The following is a 13,685-nucleotide window of genomic DNA, read 5'->3' on the forward strand; positions in this document are numbered from 1 at the left end:
AGTAGCATCTTGAGCAATCTAGAAATTAAAGGGGTTATCTGTCCCCTGAAATGCCCCCCCCCCCCCATATGCCCGGGCCCCTCACACACAATGTACTTACCTCGCTCACCGGCACCCTCGTAGCTTCTGAAGCCTGCATGGCTGCCATTGCACCTCCCCGGAGGCAGCCAATAGCGGTAACAGGGATGAGCCTCCCTAGCATTGCTGGTGACGCTAGGGAAGCTGTCCCCGTCACCACCTGCTATTGGCTGCCACCCCCCTGACGCGGAGATGCAGTGGTGGCCATGCAGGCTTCAGAAGCGGCGCGGGTGCCGGTGAGCGAGGTAAATACATTGTGTGTTAGGGGCCCGGGCATATGGGGGCGACAATTCGGGGGTCGGATAAGCCCTTTGACAAATTAATCAAAATGGTCACTAAAAATGATAATAACTGACTAAGGCCTCATGTACACGACCGTTGTTCTGGTCCAGATGCGGACCCATTCACTTTAATAGGGCTGTCCGCATCCGTTGCTCCGTTCCGTGGCCCCGCAAAAAAAATATAACATGTCCTATTCTTGTCCGTTTTGCGGACAAAAATAGACATTTCTACAATGTGCCGCCTGTTCCATTCCGTAAATTGCAAAAAGGCACGCAGACGGCTTCCGTGTTTTGCGGATCCGCAATTTGCGGACCGCAAAAAAACGGACTGGTCATGTGCATGAGGCCTAAAGCTTAGGTTAACATCTATGATGGAGGTTCAGTTAGGAGCCTCAGTTATAGAACAAAATATTGCAGCATACTGTGATATTTTGTTCAGCAGAATGACCGATACCTTAATGGAAACTCAACAGACCCCATTATAGTTGGTGGGGTGCCCCCGATCACAGTTGGTGCCCATCATATCACAGATCTAGCATTTCCATGTTTTTTGTCACTAGACCAGAATAGAGAAACGGAAAACTGCCCGAAATGTGAATCTAGCCCGGCTGAACAGCTGTACTAGAAGGCAGCGGCTCGGTCTTCTCTCTGCTTTACCTAGGCCATTGATGTCACATTCATCATTCATATGGCCTAGGAGCAGCAAATGAATGGGGCTGAGCTGCGATACAATGTACGGTGCAGTGCTTGGTGAGCACGGAGAGGACCGCGGAGTGCCATTGCCTTCTCAAACAGCTGATTGGCGGGGGTCCCAGGTGTCGGACCCCCACTGATCACATACTGGTGACCTATCCTGAGGTCATCAGTAAAAAAAAAAAAAATATCAGAAAACCTTTTTAATTTAAAAGCATGACAAAGCATACTCCACCTGCACTTGTGTATTCTCCTGCATACTGTGCTAGTATAAATGTATAATTAGTATCTGGCATTTTAGAAGTTTTCCCCCCAACCATCTGTCTGCGCTTGTGGGCAGAGACTAGCTGCTTTCATGTCTGAACGGGGATACTGCTTTCTGTAGCACACCCTCAGCAGCAGCAACAGTAATGGAGGACACATTATACAACAGGACTAAGCAGTTTATATGGAAATCCCGCAAATCACTAATCGCTTGTTTTATGGCATTTACTAGTTTGTGTTGCTGACTGAAGCTCTCCATGGTCTAATCTGTGAATTCCATTCATACTTTGAGTATCATACTACAGTAATGTCTCATTAAATATGGCTATTACAGGCCAGTTTTTGCAGCATACTTTGAAGACTTGTGCTGGTGCTTAGGAAACTGGCCTAGTTGCCTATATCAACCAATCAGATTCCACCTTTTGTTTTCCAAAAGAGGCTGTGAAAAATGAAACATGGAATCTAACTGGTTGCTATGAGCAACTAAGCCCATTGATAAATGTCCCTGTGCTCTACTGGGCTATCTCCGACACTGCTATAGAAATGAATGGAGCGGTGGCACACATTTCTGACCAGCCGCTCTATGCTTTTTAGGGGGCTCCATGGGGTATGGGGCCCTGTTCTAGTCATCAGTTGGGGTCCCAGCGGTAGGACCCACGCCGATCTAATAGTTCAGGGAATACATTTCTCTAACCGTAATACCACTTTAAATAGGTTGTGCAAGAATGGGGGGGGGGGGGGGGTGTTGGCAAACCCCCTCTCCTCCTCCTCCTCCACTTTGCCGAACCTGTAAAGGAAAGCTTACTTACCTGCTTCCCGACACTGACTACCATCTGCTTCTCCTCCTGGCCTGTGATGCTACGTTGGTCTCCCTCACTGTAAACATCCAGTTTGACCACCGCAGCCAATCACTGGCCATGGCCGTGACTGGCTCCCCATATGTCATGGCAAATTGTCACATGATGCAAGGGGATCCAGTCTCCACTGCAGCCAGTGATTGGCTGCAGATGATGTCAGACTGTATGTTTACAGCGAAGGAGACCAGCGGAGCATCACAGGTTGAGAGGAGAAGAAGCGGGAAGCCGGTGACAGGGAGCAAGTAAGTAAGCTTCCCTTTACAGGTCAGGCAAGTGGGGAGGTTTGCCACCCCCACCGCCCTATTCTTGCACAAACCTAAGCATAGGCTTTACTTTATGAAGAGGTCTCGTTGCAGTTTTACAAATAGAATAGTCATTTGGGTAGAAATTTACATTGACAGATTATAGTGTTCACCTAATTCTTGATTTTTCTGGTTGAGGATAGATGTTACAGACATTGTTTGCACACTTCACATTCGTCTCCTAGGGAATAAAGTAGCTTGCAGGAAAGGATATTCAGGACTACTGAGGATTAACATCTTTTTACTTCTTCTTAATGCAATTCAGCTGTTCCATACCGGATGAGAGTGAAGTTCTCAAGTTCAATTCTAAGTTTGAATCTGGAAACCTGCGGAAGGTTGTTCAGATAAGAAAGTAAGACCTCTTCTTGATTCTCCCGCTTCAGTAATCATGTTTAAAAGGACAAAAACTGCACCTGTGATTTATTTTACAGACATGAATATGATCTCATCTTGAACTCTGATATAAATAGCAATCATTACCATCAGTGGTTTTACTTTGAAGTGAGTGGAATGAAGACCGGTACTGCTTATCGCTTTAACATCATCAATTGTGAAAAGTCCAACAGTCAGTTCAATTATGGTAAGGCCCAGAGTGAAAATCATTTTGGACTGGTGTAGAGTGTTCTGAGTACATGACTATTAAAAAGTATGGTCTCCCAGAGTGTGTTACATCTGACCCTTGCTTTGGAGTCCTATGTGTAGATAGAGGGATGGCCATACAAGTCTTTCCATACAGTTCAATAACGGGAAGTAGGGTATTTGGAATACAAGTGGTCAGCACTTTCAGAGGGGAATGTTAGCTAATGCAGCACACCTTTAAGACTCTTTTACATGTTATTTGTGTGTAAAAAGTGTGGACCTCAAAAAAAGGTTTTTCTCTTCATAAGCATTTATGTCATATTGATTAGATATAGATTAGTCTTTATCAGAGGATATCTGCCCACTAGACACCTCCAGTGCCTAGAACAATATTTCCTTGGCATATTTAGCTCATCTGCCATTTTAATCAACAGGGTTATATTGCAATGTTAACATTGTTGGGTTTAGTGTGCTTTATTTTTTGTTTTATGTAAAAAATTTGATGAAGGAACCATCGCCACCTTGTTGTAGGTGTAACTGATGAGATTCTTACTGATGAGACAATACTAGTATATCTAATCTGTATCATTTTTCTTTTGGGAATTTAGTAAGGCATACTATATGGAAAAAAGTATTGAGACCCCTACATATTACACCTACAGGAGCTTTTATGAAATCCCATTGTAAATCCATAAGCATTATTCCACTGGTCTAAGAACAGTTTCTACAGGATTTAGGAGGGTGTCTGGGAATTTTTGTCAATTCATCCACACGATCATTTGTAAGGTCAGAAACTGATGTTGAAAGAGAGGGCCTGACTCACGAACTCTGTTCTAGTTCATCGCAAAGGTGTTCATTGGGGTTCAGGTCAGGACTCTGCGCAGGCTATTCATGTTCTTTCACACCAAACTCCACACCAGACTGTTCCCACAATACTAAAAGCATACAAAACTCGCTACGGTACGGTACGCTGAAGCATTAAGATTTCCCTTCACTGAAACTAAGGGGCCTAGGCCATCCCCTCGAAAACAACCCCATAACATTATCCTCCACCACTAGACTTCAGTTGGCACAATGCGGTCAGGCAGGTAACTTTCTCCTTGCATTCGCCAAACCCAGACTCTTCGATCAGACTGTCAAACATTGAATTGTGATTCATCACTCCACAAAACACGTTTCTCTGAAACTTTACATGGTCGGCCACTCAGTTGCTGTGGTTCCTAAACGCTTCCACTTTGCAATAATACTACTCGCTGTTGATCATGGAACATCTAAGAGGGAAGAAATTTCACAAATTGACTTATTGCAATTGTGGCATCATATTACGGTACCACGCTTAAATTCAGTGAGCTTTTTAGAATGACCCATTCTTTCACAAATGTTCGTAAAGGCGGATTGCATTCCTTGGGGCATGATTTTATATACCTGTGGCAAGGAGACTGAATTCAGTGATTAAGGGGTGTGTTCCAATCAGTGGCGTACATGGAGAAGTTAGGGCCCCATAGCAAGGATCAAACCAGTCCCTCCACACAGAACATAAGGGTTTCTAAACCAACTTTCCAGGACATCACCACATGGAGGATGTCTCCCCGCCCACTTTTGGGACAGAAACAAAGAGAGGTTAAAGGCTCCCCCCCCCCCACACACACACCCACCAGTGTTTTTTTTTCTTGTCCCAATAATGGACGGGGACAGAGAGGGGTCACTGAACCCGAAGAGTGGCAGGGGTTGGATCGGGGGGCATGTTCCTCTCCTTCCCTCCCGGTAAGGTGCCATGCTAAAACCCTCTAAGCCGGGGGTCCCTTAGCTGTTTCCCCAGCCCCTCCGGTACCTGATGGCCAAGTGGCTGTAGAAAGATCAGAGTTCCAAGTAGGTCACAGGCTGGGGAGTTGGTTGCTGTAACCCCGGGGGGCTCTGGGCACCAGGCTTCCTCCTCCTCATCGACGGATGCCGGGACGGCATGGAAGATGTGGTACGCACGAGATGCAGGGCGTCTGACGTAATTTCCGGGGCCACGGAAGGGCAGCTAGAAACAAGATGGTGGCGCCCATAGTGGCTTCAGCGATATAACCTCAGCCGGTATGGAGGATTGCGGCGTCCATTAGCGTCCAGCATGGCAGGGGACGCTGGAGGCCTGGCTTTCCGGCCCGCTTCCGGCCTCCTGTTCCATCTGGTTGACTCTCCCAGGATGAGTCCCGGAAGGAAGAGGAGGGGCATTGCGGCAATAGGAGGGTTAAGTGCCAGTGGTATTTAAACCTCAGGGGAGCTAGCATCATGGTCCTTACATTATGGATACCTCCGCTATCCGCAGGGAGCAATCCCCAGAGCCTCCTGTGCAGGGACATGTAAGTAAATATCTTATCCGGTCCCTTTCTTTATCTCTTTGGGTATCTACTCTACTCTACTCTAAAAGACTGTCCGTCATATCTTCCTAGGGGGGGTGGGGGGGAAGCTACCTATAAGGTGGAACCTATAAAGAAGCCTAAAAGATGTGCTACATGCAATAAGAGGCTTCAAGATACTTACACTAAACAACTATGCAGTGATTGTATCAGTAAAATCGTAAAGAAGAAACAGCTGTCACTATTGACAAACCTCAGATCGATTATTAGAAGAAGTGAAAGCGTCTGTTTAATCATTTATGCCCTCTCTGGCGGTTAGTTGCGCCCCTAGGGCCAAAAGACCAGGAGGAGACTTAGAATTCCGATATACTCAGTCCGATGAAGGGGAAGAGGAAGGAGACAAGTTTATGCCTTCCACATCCTATGATGAGCAGCGGAAATACTGCTTCTCTTCAGAACATATGGACTCTCTGCTATTGGCCATTAGAGAAACTATGGACATAGAAGAAGAACAACAACAAAAAAGATCAGTGCAGGATGCAATGTTTGTAGGCTTGGGGTAGATAGAAGCCTTATCTCAAAAATGGGATATGAAGCTGGCATACGCGTTCCTTCAGTTTCCCCTAATACTGGCAGTCCTTAGGAAAATCAGGACGGAGGCAACAAAAGTAATTTTAGTAGCCCCATTCTGGCCAAAACAATCATGGTTTACAGTCCTAATATCCATGGCTACAGAAGATCCGATAACTCTCCCTCTTAGACCAGACCTTCTTTCTCAAGGCCCGATCTGGAATCTGGAAATAAACAGACTAAGGCCTCGTTCACACTTCAGTGTTTGGTCAGTGATTTGTGAGCCAAAACCAGAAGTGGAGCCTCCACAGACATGAGGTAGAAGGGAAAGATCTGCTTCTGTTCTGTGTTTAGAGTTGCACCTGGTTTTGGCTCACAAATCACTGATGGAAATCACTGACTAAACACTGAAGTGTGAACAAGGCCTAAGATTGACAGCATGGATCCTGAAAGGGACTTGTTAAGATTACAGGGATTATCACACAAGGTTATATCAACTTTTGGAGCCATAAACTGGTAACCTCTGCTATCTACAACAAAATATGTAAAAAAAAAAATTACTCCTGGGTGGTATAAAAAAATTGAAATCCTCTGCTCCCGAAGTTGGCAGAAATATTGGATTTTTTACAGGAAGGGTTTGATAAGGGTCCTAAACCCAGCATCCTGAAGGTTCAGATAGCAGCCTTAAGCTGGTTCCTAGATTATTCCTTGGCAGAGAATAGATGGGTAAGCATTATAAAAGCAACAACAAGAATTAGACCAACTCCGAAATCAACTGTTCCTCCTTGGGATTTACTGTATCGACAGTTCTCAATGGCTTAATTAAAGAACCCTTTGAACCAATACAGAATTGCTCTTTAAAACATCTCTCTCTGAAGACTGTTTTTTCTAGTGGCAATGACATCGGTCCGAAGATTAGGTGAGATACAAGCCTTAACCAACCGGGAACCTTACCTTCAGATTCTAGATGACAGGGTCATTCTAAAGCTGGATCCTACCTTTTTACCGAAAGTAGTCTCTACGTTTCATCTAAATCAGGAAATAGTATTACCTTCCTTCTGTGCAGATCCAAAAAATGACATGGAAAAGAGCTTCCACATGCTAGATGTCAGACGGACTCTTCTGGAATATTTGGAGGTTACTAGCAGATTTAGGAAGGATACAAATCTGTTCATAAAGTTTGCTGGCCGAAATAAAGGCAGGAAAACTTCCAATATACAACATTGGCCAGATGGGTAAATAGGGCAATTATAGAATCCTGTCTGCAGGGACTGGCTTGTCCACAAAATATTAGAGCCATTCTACCAGAGCGGTGGCGGCATCTTGGGCAGAACATGCGTAAGCTTCAATCGATCAGATTTGCAAAGCAGCAACGTGGTCTAGTTCGCATACATTTTGTAAACACTAGATTAGACATTGCAGGAAACCATGACCAGAGGTTCGGACGTAAGGTCCTCCAGGCCGTGGTCCCTCCCTAATGAGTGTACTAATCTGCTATTGCTCCATGTGGTGCTGTCATGGAGGACGTCCTGGAAAGTAGGAATTAGACCTACCGGTAATTGTATTTCCAGGAGTCCGACATAACAGCACCCGGATTTCCCTTCCTTATCTTCCTTAAGTTATGATTAATGTGATATGTTGAATAATTGATTCAAAAATAATTTAAGTTTAACATCCATCATTGGGTGAAAAATAGATTTATGTGGTGTGTAGTAAAAGAAAAATAATATTGCATGTTTTTGTTTTATACAAAAGGTATGCAGCCCCTTATGTATTCCGTACAGGAGGCTTTGGCTTCCCGGCCGTGGTGGATCCGTGTTGGAACAGATATATGTTATTATAAGTAAGTGAGTCCTTTTTACTTTGATATTTATCCCAGTCCTCATCTGCTTCTATAAGTATTTTAAGTGTATAAATATGCAATGGTGCTTAAAAGTTTATGAACCCTTCAAAATTTTCTATATTTCTCCATAAAGTCCTAAAAGTAGATACAAATTACCAAATCAAACAAATTTTGTAAAAAATATTAGACTTGGTCATTTATTTATTGAGGAAAATGATCCAGTATCACATGTCTTAGAGTGGCAAAATTATGTGAGCCTTTATGACTGCAACTAAATGCTTACGGTAAAGTCCTGTGTATCGGCTTTGAGGAATTTTATAAAACGTATTATTATTTTTTTTACTTTAAAAGGCGAGTACATACTAAAGATATTACAAAGGGATACTGATAAGATTTTATTTGCATCAGTAAATGAACTGGTGAGCGTAAAGTAGCACCAAAAAGAGAAACCGTTATTCCTGGGTCCATAAGCATGATAAAACATACAGTATTATAGGAGGTAGAAGAGGTCACAAATATAAGCATAAGAATTTTTTCAATTCCTCCAATATAATATAAATACAGACCATTCTCTATCCCCCTCTTCCCTTCTCATATCCTGAAAATATGATTGGTTACTGCACACGCTGGATTGACCAATAAAGGAAAACGATTTTCCCAAGAAATATTTTTATACAGATAGGGTATGCAGCCTACATGCAATTAGGTATTTCATAATACAATTATGATTAATAGTATGTAATATTTATGAGAAAGAAGGATTAGAAACAGTTTTCCAGTTGTTAGCCAGCTTATTCCTAGTAGTTGTCAAGATGTGGAAACTATTGTGAGATCTCCAGTGGGTAATGATTCAAGTGTAAGGGAGAGTAATACCACCTTCAGTCCCCATGGTAGATAGTAGTTTGTAAATAGTGTCCCACAATGATTTAAGTGAGTATCAAGTCCACCGTATATGCATTAGGGATCCTATTTGGTTCTTATATCTCTAGCATATGGGAGAAGTTGTCTTGAAAATGTGTGAAATACCATAAGGGTTATAATACCAACATTGCAGTCGTTTCCTAGATGCAAGGGAGGGTAAAAGGTGAAACTGATCATCCGTAAAGGAAAGGGCAAGGTCTTGCCCCCATTGGGGGCTTAAAGCATGTGGAGACTTTTTTTTTTTAAATTACAAACCTATAACTCATATGGCGAACTATCGCATGGATCCCAGTGAGGAAGAGATGAAAGAAAGTGCCGCTGTTACAGATATTTGTAAAAAAAAAAAATCTCTACGGGAACATTGTGAGTGGCAGCAATGTTAAAAGAAATGTAGGGTAGAATTTTGCATAAGGTCACCAGGACAGTTACATTGTTGTGAAACTAGTTGGTATAATCTTTGTTGGGTAAACTCTCATTAAAAACAGATAAAGGCATATGGGGGAATCAGAAAGGAGTTATAATTGCCTCCATGCCCAAATTCTTGCCTCTGTAGCTGAAGAGCAAGAAGACCTAAACAAAGAAACAGTACCATTAGACCATTTATAAGGAAAGTAGTTTTGAAATTGTGATTGGACATCAGAGAGTAACCCTGTATTAACCCCTTAGTGACCACCCATACAGAGGTCACTAAAGGGCCTTAGGGGACCCGTGTAGTGGGGAGCGGGGGCCCAGCTCTTACATGAGAGCCGTGCTACTGCTCTAGCAGCCCGGACCGGCAGGAGTGCTGATCCGGGTTGTTCAACACTTTACTTGCTGCAGGCAATGGTGCCTGCCACATGCAAAGCAGTGCCGATGTAGCAGGCTGTGACTCTCTGGGGCAGCCTGCTGGTCAATGTCAGTATAGTACTGACATTAAAATCCAGTGCACTGTAGGTATAGTGCATTTTATTTTAAAATTAAATGTCTGTTATAGTCCCCTTGTGGGACTTTTAAGTGGTTAACAAAAAAAATATATATATTAAATTAAAAAAAATTCTAATTAAAAAAGTTTTTTTATTGAAAATACTCTTTTAAATGAAAAAAAAAAGCAAATAAAATCTCCCCCATATGTTTGGTATCGCCGTGTCCGTAATGACCCGCACTACATAAATATCATGTAAATTATCCCCTATGGTGATCATCTGCCAAGTTATAAAAGGAGGCATAATTAAAGCCTAAGGTATTAGATATGCCAGAAGGGTCAAAGTATCATAACTAAAGGAGATGTGAGCCCATGACGATGTAAACTTAAGGAGGTTGTCCCACGAAAAATATTCTACAGTTTTCAAACCAGCACCTGGATCTGAATACTTTTGTAACTGAATGTAATAAAAAAAATTTGTATAGCCACTGAGTTATTCAATTAAATATAGCTGTATAGCACCGCCTGCTGTTTGTTATTTTTATTTCTTTTTCACGCTCATGCAGAAGGCCGCACGTGCTCAGTTTGATCCTTCAGCTGCCTCTTGAGCTGCGATAGGGAGAGAGCTCCAACAGAAAGGACACTCCTTCTGAGCTGCACCAGAAAAGACACTCCACTTGACAATCTATTACAAGTATATGGGGATTCGACCTGCTGACCGCGCACCTGGACCTTAAAGGAAGCACTGTGCCGTCCATTTGTTCTTAATCAATACTCCACTTGACCTGTCAGCTTGATATAAATCTAGCAGAGCAATGAATGGGAAGATTTGTAGATCTATGTGAGGTACAGGGCTGGTTCTAGCTTTGTTAGAAAGAGATTGGCATGTACTATATGATCTCTGATTTTCATTTTTTACATTAATCATGGGATAACCCCTTTAAGTTGTCTGGCCAGAAAAGAGCCTTTTGTTTGTTACCATACCAGTAGTAATTGAATTCCAACCATCAAAGAGCTAAGTTGACACTAACCAAGAGCACCAGGCATGCCTGGAGGATTCCTCCATCTATAAGGGAATAAGAATCGGGGTTCGGGAACTGGAAATAGCATTATTTGCCGATGACATGCTGCCATTTATGAGTGAACCCAATGTTCATCTGACCAAGGTTCTCAAGGCCATAGAACAATTTGGAAACTATAAGGTTATCGAAGATAGGTTGTCCCAACCCATCCTCCTTCTGGAGGGGATTGGAGGAGACTTTTTTCCCAAGCCGTCCCTGACTTACTTGGGTATTAAAATTAGGGGGTCTTGAGATAGCTTGTATACCCTGAATTATTCACCTATTTTTGCACAACTTCATGGGGACTTGACCAGGTGGTGGTGTCTTCCCTTATCTTTTTCTTTTTTGGGCAGATGTCATTTGGTCAAACTTATTGCCTTCCCTAAGCTTTTATATCCTTTGCAGACCCTACCTTTATTATTTAAGTATAAGGACACAAAGAATGTGTAACAAAATTCATATGGGCAGGTGGAAAACAGAGAATAGCTTTGGAAAAACAAATGCTTTGCAGGCCAGAGGGAGGGATATATATGCCGAATATCCGTGGTTATAATATAATCTGCCTATTCTGCCATGCTATTGATTACATTCTCCTTCTATTCAGCTCTTTCAATAGAATAGGAGTTAGCTGACCTTCACACCTTGTTACATACTTGTTACTTCCAACTGTGAAATGCTTCACTGTGTTGAAGTGTACTATAGTCTGCTATCAAAACATATGCCATTTTGGAGACATACAGAGTTTCATGTGGGAGGGTCTGACAAATTTTTAAGGGAGTGGGAGAAAAAAGGGATACATATCCCACTGCAGATGAAATGTCCAGATAAGAGACGCTGGTGTCGTTTCCAGGAACTCTCCAAGCGGTATGGAGTAACTAGCAGACACTTTTTGCAATTTTAACAATTACAGTCTTTCTGTAAATCATGCTTAGACAACCCCGAACATGAAGCACATTGAAATACATTTGATGCAATGGTGGCTCCAAGAACCCCTGGACACACCATTTCCTCCCTTATCAGAGTGAAACCACTTCTTGTCAATTTACCCAAAAAGTTCTTAAAAAATTGGAACAAATACTACAAAGTCAAGACATTTATGAAAGGATATTAGAGGGCTAGGAAAGGGTGAAGAAAAGTGTGATTGGAGAGTGATGGAGGGAAACACGTTTTAAATTGAATCATAGGGTGGTTTATTGTTTTAATTTACCTCCATCTCCAACCAACCCAGATACACTCACTGCCTGTCCGAGATGTAACACCCCCTTTACAGATCTGTGTCATGGCATTTGACAATGCCCACAGATTGATATCTACTGGGATATGGTCATACAATATAGATCTTTCCTCTGGAACGTTTCTCTACCTAAAGATCCATTTATTTTGCTCTTTCACTCAATAAAGATCGAAAATTTACAAAACCCTGGAATTAGGGCTGTTCCCTTATTGCTTCATGCAATACTTTTGAGCGCCCTGCGGCTTCTGTTTATCCATTGGCTGGACCCTCTTCCCATCTGTTAAGGAACTGGTTGACCACTTATATAAGCTGATGATCTTGGAAAAAAATGAGGTTGAGAGTCACAAAGAATCCCACTCTAATAAATTCTTTGATCGGTGGAAGCCGTTTATAGTTCGACAGTTTTCAAGGGAAGAGATTCGTGTGCGACAGAGAACTTGAAGGAAACTCTTGGATAGTTGGCGGTGGGGAGGACAACAGGGAATATACCTGGGCCTCTCAGGTCTAAGTCTCGGTTTGCTTCCGAGAAGTTTGGGAGTGGTATATTGGTGTTACTTAAAGGGGTTCTGCACTTTCATTTAACTGATGATCTATCCTCTGGATAGATCATCAGCTTCTGATCGGCGTGGGTCCGACAGCCGGGACCCCCGCCGTTCAGCTGCTTGAGAAGGCAGCGGCGCTCAAGCAGCGCCGCGGCCTTCTCACTGTTTACCGCCGGCCCACTGACGTCACAACTATTAACTAGCGTGGTCGCGGCTAACCTCAGTTTAAGTGAACAGAGCTTAGCCGTGCCCACGCTAGTTGATACTTTTCGTGACGTCAGTGGGCCGGCGGCCCGGCTGTAAACAGTGAGAAGGCCACGGCGCTGCTGGAGCGCCGCTGCCTTCTCAAACAGCTGATCGGCGGGGGTCCCGGGTGTCGAACCCCCACCGATCAGAAGCTGATGATCTATCCAGAGGATAGATCATCAGTTAACTGAAAGTGCAGAACCCCTTTAAGGATATTGCTGCAAGGCACTTCAACAACTTCTCAGTTGTGTGTTTTTCTGGCCCCTGGATGATGAATGACACATTATTTCATATAATGTTATATTTTATGATTGTTCCGCTCTCAAAACACTGACTATGTGTGGTTCTAAACGGACAGCTAAACACTTGTCCAAGACTCCAGTAAACAGAAGCCCACTGCTTGTGTTGTCTACCAAAGGAATTCAACTTTATTCTATTTTATTTTTTTGTGAAACTGAAATACAATACAATAACAACATATCAGTATACATAGAATAAACTAGTATAGCATAACTAACAGAAAAGGCGCTTACAGGTGATGATGTCTCAAGCCCCTTGGGAGAGAAGCAGACAGGCTGCATCCATAGAGAATAGCAATCTAAAATGGCTGAAGACACTTCCTAGACCAATGGTCACTTCCTGCCTAAGTGATTTTCATAACCTGGTTAAAGCTGCCATTCACTTTTGCCACTAGATGGCAGTGATAAACTACATAGCCTATATAGATAACTATAACTTATTAGCCTGTAAAGGCAGCACACTCCCTGCCTGATATAATACATTATATCACTACCTATACATATCTACTGTACAGGGAAAAGACACTAATAAGAAAATACATTCCCGACTAGAACTGATAACATAAACTATAACATGAGTCCACAATATTGAGTCTCTTCACTGTGGTACTTCAAGCTGGTAGCCCACATGAAGAAATAGCTTTGTCCATAAACCCATCTTCGGATTGGAGA

At 42.8% G+C, this 13,685-nt stretch overlaps 1 protein-coding gene across 6 annotated transcripts in view; it reads left to right on the forward strand.

Annotated features, from left to right (window-relative positions):
- Positions 1-13,685, forward strand: part of AGTPBP1 (ATP/GTP binding carboxypeptidase 1) — a 182,909-nt gene that overhangs the window by 113,528 nt on the left and 55,696 nt on the right. For all 6 annotated transcript variants that reach the window (XM_044273638.1, XM_044273644.1, XM_044273631.1 and 3 more), the window contains 3 exons: positions 2,741-2,827; positions 2,907-3,055; positions 7,722-7,809. In XM_044273638.1, the coding sequence (XP_044129573.1) occupies positions 2,741-2,827; positions 2,907-3,055; positions 7,722-7,809 (324 nt within the window). The remainder of the gene's footprint in view (positions 1-2,740; positions 2,828-2,906; positions 3,056-7,721; positions 7,810-13,685) is intronic.

Source organism: Bufo gargarizans, chromosome 1 (genome assembly GCF_014858855.1).
Source record: "Bufo gargarizans isolate SCDJY-AF-19 chromosome 1, ASM1485885v1, whole genome shotgun sequence".
Lineage (NCBI taxonomy): Eukaryota > Metazoa > Chordata > Amphibia > Anura > Bufonidae > Bufo > Bufo gargarizans.